This window comes from Papio anubis, chromosome 10 (genome assembly GCF_008728515.1).
Source record: "Papio anubis isolate 15944 chromosome 10, Panubis1.0, whole genome shotgun sequence".
NCBI classification, from domain to species: domain Eukaryota; kingdom Metazoa; phylum Chordata; class Mammalia; order Primates; family Cercopithecidae; genus Papio; species Papio anubis.
Window position 1 is genome coordinate 61,458,725 of NC_044985.1, and position 12,745 is coordinate 61,471,469.

General features: G+C 39.7%; 1 protein-coding gene across 2 annotated transcripts in view; it reads right to left on the minus strand.

The window, feature by feature from the left end:
* PDE11A (phosphodiesterase 11A) overlaps positions 1 to 12,745 on the minus strand; it is a 455,368-nt gene that overhangs the window by 138,429 nt on the left and 304,194 nt on the right. For both annotated transcript variants that reach the window (XM_031651382.1, XM_009182512.4), the window contains one exon: positions 5,158 to 5,208. In XM_031651382.1, the coding sequence (XP_031507242.1) occupies positions 5,158 to 5,208 (51 nt within the window). The remainder of the gene's footprint in view (positions 1 to 5,157; positions 5,209 to 12,745) is intronic.

Consider the following 12,745-nt stretch of genomic DNA (forward strand, 5'->3'; position numbering starts at 1 on the left):
GTTATAGTGCTGTAAATGAGTTCATCTCTGATTGCAGCCGTAACCCATGCAGTTCTCAATTGAAGGAAGGGATGATACAAGGTGGCAATATAACACCACAACGTCCATGAGTTGATTTTAATTGGTAAACTAGCAATATATAGTGATAATTGTTTGGTCTGTCCACCGCATTGGAATCTAAGGAAAGTCCATAAAATTACGGGATCATATAATTAGGGTACTAAACTCATTTTCTTATGTTATCACAGCTGGCATCTTTAGGTTATTGAAAGCCTTTAAACCAGCCATCTTCAAGGAGATGTAATCGTCAATATGGTCTTTATACATTATTCCTGTTAGCACAGAGCTGCAGAGATATAAACATTCACTAAAATCTGCACAAATTTTCTGCATATCACTTTCTTATTTCAAGTTCATGGAAGATCAGTAAATGTTAATGAGGATTAAAAACCATTTTTTAGATCCTGGTTTCCTCATTAGATGCACAGGACAATCAACCCATAAAGGATAATTTATTGAATCAGACTTTCAAAATGGTTAATTCATTAGTTCCAGGAAGTTCTGTGATCTTTTTGTGTATAGGTGAACCTACAAGAAAGACTGTTTCTTGAAGTATAAATGATATATCAGAATCAGGAAAAATAAACCCAAATTCTGACATTCTTGGATGAGTAATTATATGTTGTTTTATCTAATTTATTCTTGCTGGACAGTCCAAGGACACTTCTAGAAAGGTTTTCACACTCTAATCCCATTCTCTCAGCCATCACTACTACATACTCCTCAAGGAAATTTTTCCCAACAGAAGTAATAGGGTTATCAGAATAAAACAGAACAACAATGCTCCCCCTAACAAGGCATTCTAGAATAGGGGGAGAAAATCCCAAAACATAAAGGGGGGTGAAATAGGAAGACCAGATGTGAGGAAGGCTAAGATGGCATCAGCCTAGCATTAATGATTATTAAAGATTCACTACAGGTTTGTCTTATGTGAAATCAATCTTCCTGTAGACCCCACAATCTCTGAGTACAAATGGTACCAAACTAAGAGTAATTAATCATGTATATATCACATTCTCCAATAGTACAGAGTCTCCATCTCTCCTACTTATATTTGGGAGTACTCAGGGTATACCTTACCTGTCCTTAAAATGTGACCACTGAGCCTGCATTGATTCCATCGATGCCATCAGCTTCTGCTGGTCACACAGGTAGGAAGGGGCCCTGTCACGGGTCCATAGTGATGCTTCCTTCATTAAGCTGCTGCCTTCTGTTGTGTGCTGTTGGCATGCTGACCCTCATTCTATCAGGAGCATTTAATGCACTGAAACTATACCAAAGTCCATGCCTTCTGTGTTTACTCACATTCTCAGCTAAGAACATGGATCCATGGGAGGCTGAGGTGAGGGATAAATCCAAGGTAAAAACTTCATGCTGAACTTGGAATCATCTAGACATTGAGGTCTGTGGCCTTAACTTTCATGAGGAAGAGTTCTTGACTCAGAAGGCCTGTTAGTCTCTCATATAAATAACTACAACTCACTTGTCTCCCAGACATTTCTGCATCCCAGATGTGGTGCAGCTTGGGTTCCAACTGAAGTCTGTCATACGTACGTGTGTAAAATTTGACCTCCAGATTTTTGTCAGTGCTGGATGAATCAGTTTCTTCCCAAACTCTGGCTTAAGCTCTGAATCACTGATCACTAATCTGGTTGGGTATAGTCCAATACATTGGGACTCAGCCATCCTTTAACTCAGTGGTCCTCATCCTATTTGGCACCAGGGACCAGTTTCATGGAAGACAATTTTTCCATGGACCTGGGAGGAGTGGGGGTGTGGGGATGGTTTTGGAATAAAACTGTTCTACCTCATATCATCAGGCATTAGATTCTCATAAGGAGCACACAACGTAGATCCCTCACATGCGCAGTTCACAATAGAGTTTGCGCTCCTATGAGAATCTAATGCCACTGATGATCTGACAGGAGGTGGAGCTCAGGTGGTAATGCTTGCACACCTGCTGATCACCTCCTTCTGTGTGGCCTAGTACCAGTCCATGGCCTGGGTTGAGGACCCCTGCTTTAACTCATGAAATCTCATGGATAACTCTGATTCCAGACTTCAAATCATTGCACATTTTAAAAAAATTTTTTACAATCATCTTTGTTAAAAAAGTACTGAAGACAGGAAGAATGACAATATACTTGAACGTAAACGTGGTTTGTCATATATATTGGTCAAAACAAAGCACATATTTACTGTTATTTAGCTACAATGTTAGAAAACTGCCATTGCATGTATTCCAGCCTGGAATCTCAGTAAACGCTTTTCACTGTCTACGTGCAGGATTATTTTAAGCCCACTACATTTTAATGTTATTGCTGCAGTTATAACAGACATCAACTACCAATTAGAATAATGTTTTATTTACTGTATATATCAAGAAAACTCCCATTTTAAAATGGTTAAAATGATCTATTATATCTCAATTACATTGTAATAGGATACTAGCTAATATCTTTCATGATAAAATCCAGAGTAAATCAGTTAAATTCTCAATCTTGATAATTTTAAGATGAAATAACCCTTTTTTCTCAAATTTAAATACTTCATATTTAGTATATTTGTGAGCTAACAATAGAAATGCATACCAAATTCCAGGGCAATGTTTTCTTTAAGCAAAATATTAAGCCTGAATGTTGGTGCCTTTAGAAAGTAAACAGCTAGGCTGGGCGCAGTGGCTCACACCTGTAATCCCAGCACTTTGGGAGGCAGATCACAAGGTCAGGAATTCGAGACCAACCTGACCAACATGGTGAAACCCCGTTTCTACTAAAAATACAAAAATCAGCAGGGCATGGTGATGTGTGCCTGTAATCCCTGCTACTTGGGAGGCTGCAGCAGGAGAATCAGTTGAACCCAGGAGGTAGAGGTTGCAGTGAACCGAGGTTGTGCCACTGTACTCCAGACTGGGTGACAGAGAGCCAGACTCTGTCTCAAAAGAAAAAAAAAGTAAACGACTATGGATTTTGGCCTGCTATATCTCTGGGCAGCTCTTGCAGTCATATTTGGTCATATGAGTCAAAGCTCATATTATCATCTTTGCTGTCTTTCTTCTTGCCTACCACTTCCCTCTTTTAGCAACGATGATAATTATAATAACAGCAAAAATATAATATAAACATTATATGAGCATTTTAGCAGGAATTGGATATTTTCATAAACAGGATTTCTGAATAATTGAACTTTATGGGCTAAAATAAAAAAGGTTTAAATATTTTTGATGGAAATATTTATAAAATTTATATACATTAAGTAAAATTTATATGAAATATATAAAATAATTATATATTATCACCATTTTAAAATTAATGACTAATTGCTTTGAGTACTAGAACCATTGGTACTCTTTGGATTTATTTATTCATTCACTTATCCATCCATTCATTCATCCATTCAACAAGTATTTATTGAGTGTTACTATATCCCAAGGACCATAAAAGGAAGGAGAGATACAGCAGTGAATAAAACATACAATTAGTGCTGTCCTGATGGAGCTTGAGTTCAAGCTGGTATGCAGGATGGTTTCCTCTGCAACAAATGGGCCCTGACTGCTGTGGTTTTAGTTGTTCTGTCTCCTCTCTCTGCTGTCAGCTGTCACCTTATCTCTCCCTTTTTATCTGTGTTACAATTGTAGGTCTTTCCCCAAAGCATCTAAGTCAATAATAGACCCTATCCTTGGATGGAGCCCAAGTAGTTCCTATGCTCACAGTATATGTGCTGCTTCTGGCCCTTGCAAGGAGTTCTTTTATCCCTATGCTCAGTGTTTGGAACAAACATCTTCCTTTGCTCCCTTTCATCATTCTAATGATCTGATTCAATTCTTAGGCCCAATGGTCTCTGCGCCATATATATGCAAATGGGACTCTTAGAAAAGTAGCCATCACCAAGTGATATTACATTCTAATATTGCAATACAAAACATGATCTTTTTCATGACTGTGGTAGCTTTTCCTGATAATTTTCTGAACCGCCACCTATATGTAAAAAGACAGGCACCAAAACTTTCAAAAGGAAAGGAAATCAATTTCCCTTTACTCCAGTGTTTTGCTCATTGTTAAACTGCCTGGTAGGAGTGCAGGGACACAAGCAAGAATTCTGAATCGCACTTAAGGAAATGGTAGTAACTAAGGTGATAAGGAATATCTAACACTCATTCATAGACTTATCAGATGTTGGAGTTGAAAGGGGATCACCCTGTGCGGTAGGGAAGCACGGTGGTTAAGAACTCCAGTTCTGGGCCGGGCGCGGTGGCTCAAGCCTGTAATCCCAGCACTTTGGGAGGCCGAGATGGGCGGATCACGAGGTCAGGAGTTCGAGACCATCCGCCAGCAACCCGGGTGAAACCCCGGCTCTACTAAAAATACAAAAAACTAGCCGGCAGGTGGGGCTTCTGTAGTCCAGCCACTCGGGAGGCTGAGGCAGGAGAAGCTGGCGAAATCCCGCTGGGAGGCTTGAGCTTGCAATGAGCCGAGATCCAGCCACTGCACTCCAGCCTGGGCGACATACAGCGACTCCCGCCTCAAAAAAAAAAGAACTCCAGTTCTGGGGCCAGATTGCTACACCTCTTACAATTGTTTGACCGTGGCCTGGCATCTCCGTGCTTCCATTTATTCATCTGTAAAACAGTTTGCTTTTCACAGGATTGTGAGGATTAAATGAATTAATGCAGGTAAAATGCCTGGTAGTGCGTCTGGCACACAGTGTTAGCTATTATTATCTCAATCTGGTCATATATTTTTACAGATGGAAATACAGCCCTAAGTTTTTAACTGAACAGCCAATTAGAGGTAAAACCGATGCCAAAACCAGGTGTCCTGACTCTCACCATATTACAGATTTTTTCCCCTGATATTGTGCTTTCTTAATAAATGGGAAGAAATACTGAATCATGTAAATGATTACAAAATGACTACTCAGTTATATATAAGTCCCTCTTCCCCTCTAAAACAGAAATATACAAATACACCTTTGCCCAGTGCTAGTCCTCCAGCTCCCAATGAGCAGGATTAATTCTCTAGAGGCAAATGACAGAGCTCAGGAAGCCAAGAGAAGTTTAACTGTAAGCACCAATAAGGAAACCATCTTCTTCCTTACCTTAAACTTGTCAACTTCAGCTTTTGAACATGTTGCATGATATGATAGCACCTGATTCAGAAGAAAAAAATAATTTTAATAACTATACATGACTGCATTTTCTGAAATTCTCCTGGCTTAAAAATAAGCTTTGCTCATGTATATCACCTTGATTTAAAGGTGGATTTTAACGTATGGTAAGATACAACCTGTCTAATAATATTCTCTGACATAATTCACATATTAAAGAATATTTTATACCGGAATTTTTCTATAGATAGTTATTTTATGAAAAGGACAATGGCCAGGTGCAGTGCTTCATGCCTGTAATCCCAGCACTTTGGGAGGGCGAGATGGGCAGATCACTTGAGTCCAGGAGTTTGAGACCAGCCTGGGAAACATGGCGAAAGCTTATCTCTACAAAAAATCCAAAAACTAGCTGGGCATGGTGGTGTGTGCCCATAGTCCCAGCTATTCATGGAGGCTGAGATGGGATGATCACCTGAGCCCAGGAGGTCGAGGCTGCAGTGAGCTGAGATCATGCCACCGCACTCCAGCCTGGGCAATAGAGTAAGACCCTATCAAAAAAAAAAAAAAAAAAAAAAAAACAAGACTTGATGTGGCTCAAAACTATAGTTCCCAAAGGATGTGAATACTTGTCCTGTGAAATGCTCTAAAAGCAAATGAAAAGCTAGAGCACGTGTGTGTGATCTGTAGCAACCAGGTTGATGACTCAACTTCCATTTCCTCACCTATTCTCATTTGCCTGCTTTTATTATATTAGGAAAGATTATATTGATATATAGATCTGTGACCCCTTTTGTAAGAGGATTGTGCTTCCTTGCCCTGTTTACATCCGCATTGGCATGTGACTTCTTTTGGCCAATGGGATGTGGGGAAAGTCACAAATGCCACTTTTGAGTGTGTCTTCAACAGCAATCACATGGTTCTGCCACCTCCTTTTTCCCTCCGCCATGAGAAGGGCATGGCCTGAGAGGGGCTGATCCTTCAGTCTGAGCCCCCAAATAAAGAAGACATATTGAGCAGAACTGCAGCCAACCTGCAGCTGATGACATATCATGTGAGTGAGAATCAACTTTTGCAATTTATCTACATCAGAACTCACTGATACAGAGGCTTAAAAGTAAAAACCCTAATTCACAGGCTCCCTGCAGCTGGGGGTGGTCCTACAGGGTGGCCTTTATGCCACTGTGTTGGTCAATGAATTATAAGTGGGAGTGCTGGCACTGCTTGTTTCTTTTTTCTTCCTTTGTGGAATACAGCTGTAAAGCCTGGAGGTGCAGCAAAATCTGGTGTGTATGAAGTGACAAGCATGGCAGTGAATGCCAGCTTGCTGTGAACAGAACAGAAAGGAAAAGAGAAAGGAGCCTGACCCTGGGCTCCCCTGCCCCAGACGTCTTGTTGTGTGAGTCAAATAAATGCACATTGGTGGTATTTCATAAGGCATATTTACAGACATATGGACACTCATACATAAATAGCATATGTATGTTATATGTTTTATGCTGCCAGACACATTTTTTGTTGTTGTTTTGTTTTTGAGACAGGTCTCACTCTATTGCACACACTAGAACGCAGTAGTGTGATCACAGCTCACTGAAGCCTTGACCTCCTGGGCTCAAGTGATTCTCTCACCTCGGCATCCCAAGTAGCTGCGACCACAGGCATATACCACTATGCTCAACTAATTTTTGTATTGTTTTGTAGAGACAGGGGTCTCATCATGTTTTCCAGGCTGGTCTGAAACTCCTGGGTTCAAGCTATCCTCTCGCCTCAGCCTCCCAAAGTGCTGGGATTACAGGCATGAGCCTTCGCGCCCAGCCTACATTCTTAATCTATACAAATCTCATACAAATAAGTCTGGGAAATGCTAACGCCTTCTTCATCTACCAACCTTAGAGAATCACAGTGCACATTTGGCTGCAAAAAGTAAAGTAACATGCTTTATTTCATTAAACTTAGTATTTCCCAAATCTAATTAGCCACAGAACTCCCTTTTAGGTAACATCAAACTGGTAACATTCAACCTAATAACCTATTGACCAAGAACTTTGAGAAGCACTGACCTATGGCACATACCATTTGTGTGATACAAGCAAAGCCACAATAGAAGTAGTGTCTCAGGGTGGTTAGAACACAGCCTTCAGAGTCAGGCTGCCACGCCTCCACTTCCGAGCCCTGGGAGCTTGGGCAAATGGTTTAATCTCTTTGGGTCTCATATACAAGGTGGTATAGCATAATACTACACAGGCATCTACTGCTTAACGTAGAGGCTCCTCCTGAAAACACTAACAGGGAACCTACTTTTAATTATTTTTAATTGGAAAAAAATTACAGTGCGTTATAAGATCTGCAGCAACTTCTTAAAACTCAACTAAAGCACAGTAAAATTCATAGGTATATATAAAACAAAAAATACTGTTATGTTATAGTTACTTAAAATGTTACTTTCTGTGGGAGGCTGAGGCGAGTGGATCACCTGAGGTCAGGAGTTCAAGACCAACCTGGCCAACATGGTGAAACCCCATTTCTACAAAAATACAAAAATTAGCTGGGCGTGATGATGGATGCCTGCAAACCCAGCTACTCGGGAGGCTGAGGTGGGAGAATCACCTGAACCCGGGAGGCGGAGGTTGCAGTGAGCTGAGATTGTGCCATTGCACTCCAGTCTGGGTGACAGAGTGAGACTCTTGTCTCAATAAATAAATAAATAAATAAATAGTATTACTTTTTGATCATAACTAATATAGTTATTAACAAAAAGTTTCTTTCTGTTAAGTAATACTTTCTCTTCCACTGTAAACATTTTTCTTACTGACTTTACTTGTTTTTCCATAGTTTTCTCAATCCTTTTTCACCTTTGGGAGGGGACTCAGAAAAATGTTGTACTGAGAGATAAATATGTTCTATGAGGTGTGGTTATTAAAAATAAAGATATATTCTACTGGGAAATTTTAACCATGGAAATATTCTATGGAGTGGTCCTGTACTTTACAGAGTTCTTAGGAAGATTAAATGCAATACTACATGTTGAATACATGGCACACAAATAGCCAACTTATATGTATTGTATTAATATTCAATTAAAATTCTACCAAATAAATATTTGGCTGGATATTATGTTATATCATTATCTTATAATATCAATAGATATTTCAGTGCATAGATGAATTGACTTTGCTCTTTTGTTTCAGTTTTACTGTGGTGAAATTTAATTTGGCTGTCATTTTATTAGAATTTCTTACTGTTTTCAAGTCTATTTCTGCAGATTCACTCTTCAAACTTTACCTTTAAAAAATATCCCACAAAAACTCAAGCTGCAATTCAAAATCTCTGCCACCAGGTGGTGCTTAGTCAGGTTTGTTTAAATCAACTCTTCCCACTTCATTTAAAAAAAAAAAAAAGCTATTTACTCCACTAAATTGAAACTATTTGAATCAGTGAAGCAGACAGACAATTATTACAGATTAAGATTTTTTGCTCATTTAAAATTACAATAGTTTGTTTTGTTTGTTATTGAGTTGTAGGAGTTCTTTGTATATTTTGGATTCAAGTCCTCTGTCAGACATATGTTTCATAAATATTACCTCCAGTCTATGGCTTGTCTATTAATTTTCTTTTAATGTGTATTTTAATAAATAGAAGTTTTAAATTTTGATAAAGTGTAATTTGTCAATTATTTAAATTGCTATCGTTTCACATATTATTTCTTTCTTTTTTTTCCAACAGAGTCTCACTCTATCACCCAGGCTGGAGTACAGTGGCGCGATTTTGGCTCACTGCAGCTTTGACCTCCCTGGCTCAAGTGATCCTCCTACCTCAGACTCCCAAGTAGCTGGTATTACAAGCACACACCACCATGCCCAACTAATTTTATTTTTTATAGAAACAGGGTTTCACTATGTGGCCCAGGCTGGTCTTGAACTCCTGGATTTAAACAATTATCCCTCCCAAAGTGTTGTGATTACAGGCATGAGCCACTGTGCTCAATCTCACATATCCTTTCTAAAATTTTTTTCCTGCCCCCGAGTTGTGAATATATACGTTATGCTATCTTCTACAAACTTTATAATTTTATCTTTTATGTTTATGTCTATGATACATCTGAAATTAAATTTATGTATAGTTAAAGAATAAGACTTATAAAAGCTTTGGTTACTTTTTCATGGTTCTTAAGTTTCATGGGCCACATCTTAGAGCTAAAGCTTTTTTGGATTGGTATCCTGAGATTTTAAGCCTCTGCTGGCTAATCTATTAAGTACATAGTTATTTATTTATTCTACCTAATTAGATAAAGTTAATGATAAGGAAGCTTTTGGTTTACCTTCTGAATCTTCTTGTTTCTGAGAGTTCCTGTTTCCTTTTGTAGGACTGTGAGAACCAGTAGAGGTGGGGGAGAAATGGTTTAGCTAAAGAATCCTTCAACTACCTTCTCCCAGAAGAAAACAGTCCATGTTGGCGAGCAGGAAGGAATCATTGGCTAACAGGAGTACATTGTTTTGAAGGACTGGGCCCTATTGCTAAACCACAGTCCAGGAAGATGGTAGCATTGTTCCCGCTAAGAATCCCTAGAAAGACCAACAAGCCAGAGGAGTGGATTCCTTAAGGTAAGAGACCCTTAAATCTTGCTTAAGAACTCTGATTTTCTCCTTTTCTGTTTGGTCCTATAGGATTTTCTGGGATGCATTCAGCAAGATGGTGGTGCTTCACTTTACCCACAGTGTTTGCAGGTTTTATACACCGGTTACAGCGAGAACCCAGTAATATTTGTACCTCTTTCATGTATCAATTTAGCCATCATGTGATTCTGACCGGATGTAAATACACAACCAAGCTAGGTTTTTGTTTAGTTCCCAGCTTCTTGTTGAAAAGTCTGTGACCAAATGTAATCACCTTGCTAATTTTAATAAGCATCTACACAGGCTATTGTGGTCACATAGGACTTTTCCCCATCACCTATGGCCACTAGCCATGTCCCATTCACTCCTCAATCTGCGTCAGTTTTGGTTCTGCCCCCACCTCTCCACTGAAACAGCTCATGTCAAGGCTTTCAATTTCTTGCTAACAAGTCCATTGATGAATCTGCAATTGCCTTTTGCAATTGCAGGGAGCACTCGCTTCTATTTTTAAAAGTCTCCTCTCTGGGCTTCCATGACACCACATTATTTGGTTTTCATCCTATTTCTTTAGCTGTTCTTTCTGTTTTCTTTGTTGGTCCCTTCTCCTCTACCTTAACTGTTAATGTGGAAGTTCCTAGGCTCAGTCTCTTCTTTGGTGATGCCATACACTCTCAGGTCTTTATACACCATCTCTGTGTTGATAACTTTCAGATCTCTTTGAGTTTTGCACTCACATACTCATCTGCCTGCATCACTAACTTCCAACTTGGTCAATTCACCGGCTTCTCAAATTTAACACATCTAAATATACATGCAGATTTTCCCATACGTGATAGACAGAATAACACTCCCCCACAAGATGTGCATGTCCTGATCACTGGAATCTGTGAATATGATATGTCACAAGGAGGAATTGAGGTTGCAGATGGAATTAAGGTTGCTAATCTGGTCACCTTGAGATGGATTATCTCAGATTATCTGGCTTTGCTTCATGTAATCACAGGGGTCCTTATAAGTGAAAGGAGGCAGGAGAATCAGTGATGCAATGTAAGAAAGACTTGACTAACCATTGCTAACTTTGAAATGGAAGGGGCCACAAGCCATGGAACGCGGGTAGGTTTTCCATGGAAAAGGCAAGGAAATGGATTGTCCCCTAAGGCCTCCAGAAGAATGTAGCCTTACATATATCTTGAATTCTGCCCAGTAAGACCCATTTCAGACATCTGACCTGCAGGATTGTAAGATAATAACTATGTGTTGTTTTAATCCACTAAGATCGTGGTAATTAGTTACAGCAGCCACAGGAAATTAATATACCGCACAAACCCATTTCTCTCTCAGTCTTCCTCAGCTCTGTAAGTACCACTCCATCCAATCAATTAGTATCAATTGGATACTAATCCAATCTCCTTGGTACACATCAGCCAGAGCGATCTTAAAAAGTAGAAATCAAATCAGTCACCAGTGGCTTCCCACTGCACTTTTTCTGTATTTCCTTTAATGGTATCCACACATTGGTCACAGATCTCAGGTTCATGAGGTTAGGTCCAAAGCCTGGATGGTGACTGGACAGATCCTGCACCATCTGGCTGTTGGCATGTTCTCAAACTAAACTTCATGCTTCATGCGCTCCGTCTTCTACACACTTAGCCACACTCACCTCATTTTTGTTCATTTACATACCAAGTGCTTTTCTACCTCAGAGCTTCCCTGTCCTCATTACCTCATTGGTATCATCTTCTGAAATTAAGTTAAATGTCACGCCTTCAATGAATTATTCCCTGACCACCATGAGAAATCAACCCTGCCCCTGTTAACTCCATTATTCTCTGAGTTAACAGGCTGTTTCCTTCATGCCACTCTCACAATTGGAGTTACCTGTTATCTTATTCATCACCTGCCTCCCCCACTAGACTGTAAGCATTTTGAAGGCAAAAATTAGTCTAGTTTTGGTCATGAAGGTATATCCTATCCCTGGGAGTATGGTTGATACTTAGTTGGTTGGTACTTAGTAAATATTTAATGAATCAAGGAAGAAAAAATAAAATGATCGTAAAAGACTGTCCCCATTTCCCATATGTCTCACTGTTTGTATTATTAGTGGCCTGAATTAGTGTATTTTTTTCAATGAAATCATGATATGCCTTATGTATGAGCATAAAGTAAGCAGTGTAGATAGGATCACCAGTTTTAGAAAATAAAAATAGAGGACACCCACAGTTAAACTTGAATTTCAGATCAGCAATAAATATTTTCGCTATTTGTGTCATATGTACACTTAAAATTGTTTTATGGTTTATCTGAAATTCAAATGTACTTCAGTGTCCTATATTTTATCTGGCAACCCTCCTTCTACATGCTCCAAATTAAGAAGGTTACAACCAAATCCGTAAAACGCTAAGCTACATCCCAAAATACTATGTTTCTCCTTTCACCCTCATCTTGCAACATCTCCCAATGACATTTCTTCCACAATATTTTATCTGGCAAGCTTACCAAATGCCTCAAGTCTGAAATATTTTCAAACCTCCCCAATTTATTTATTGAATTTCTAATTCCTAGAACATCAGAATATGACTGTATTTGGAGACAGGGCCTTTGAAGAGGTACTTAAGGTAAAATGAGGTCATGGGGGTGTGTCCTAATCCAATATGACTGGGGTCCTTATAAGAAGAGGAGTACGGGCCGGGCGCGGTGACTCAAGCCTGTAATCCCAGCACTTTGGGAGGCCGAGACGGGCGGATCACGAGGTCAGGAGATCGAGACCATCCTGGCTAACACGGTGAAACCTCGTCTCTACTAAAAATACAAAAATCATTAGCTGGGCGAGGTGGCGGCGCCTGTAGTCCCAGCTACTCGGGAGGCTGAGGCAGGAGAATGGCATTAACCCGGGAGGCGGAGCTTGCAGTGAGCCGATCGCGCCACTGCAGTCCAGCCTGGGCAACAGAGCGAGACTCCGTCTCAAAAAA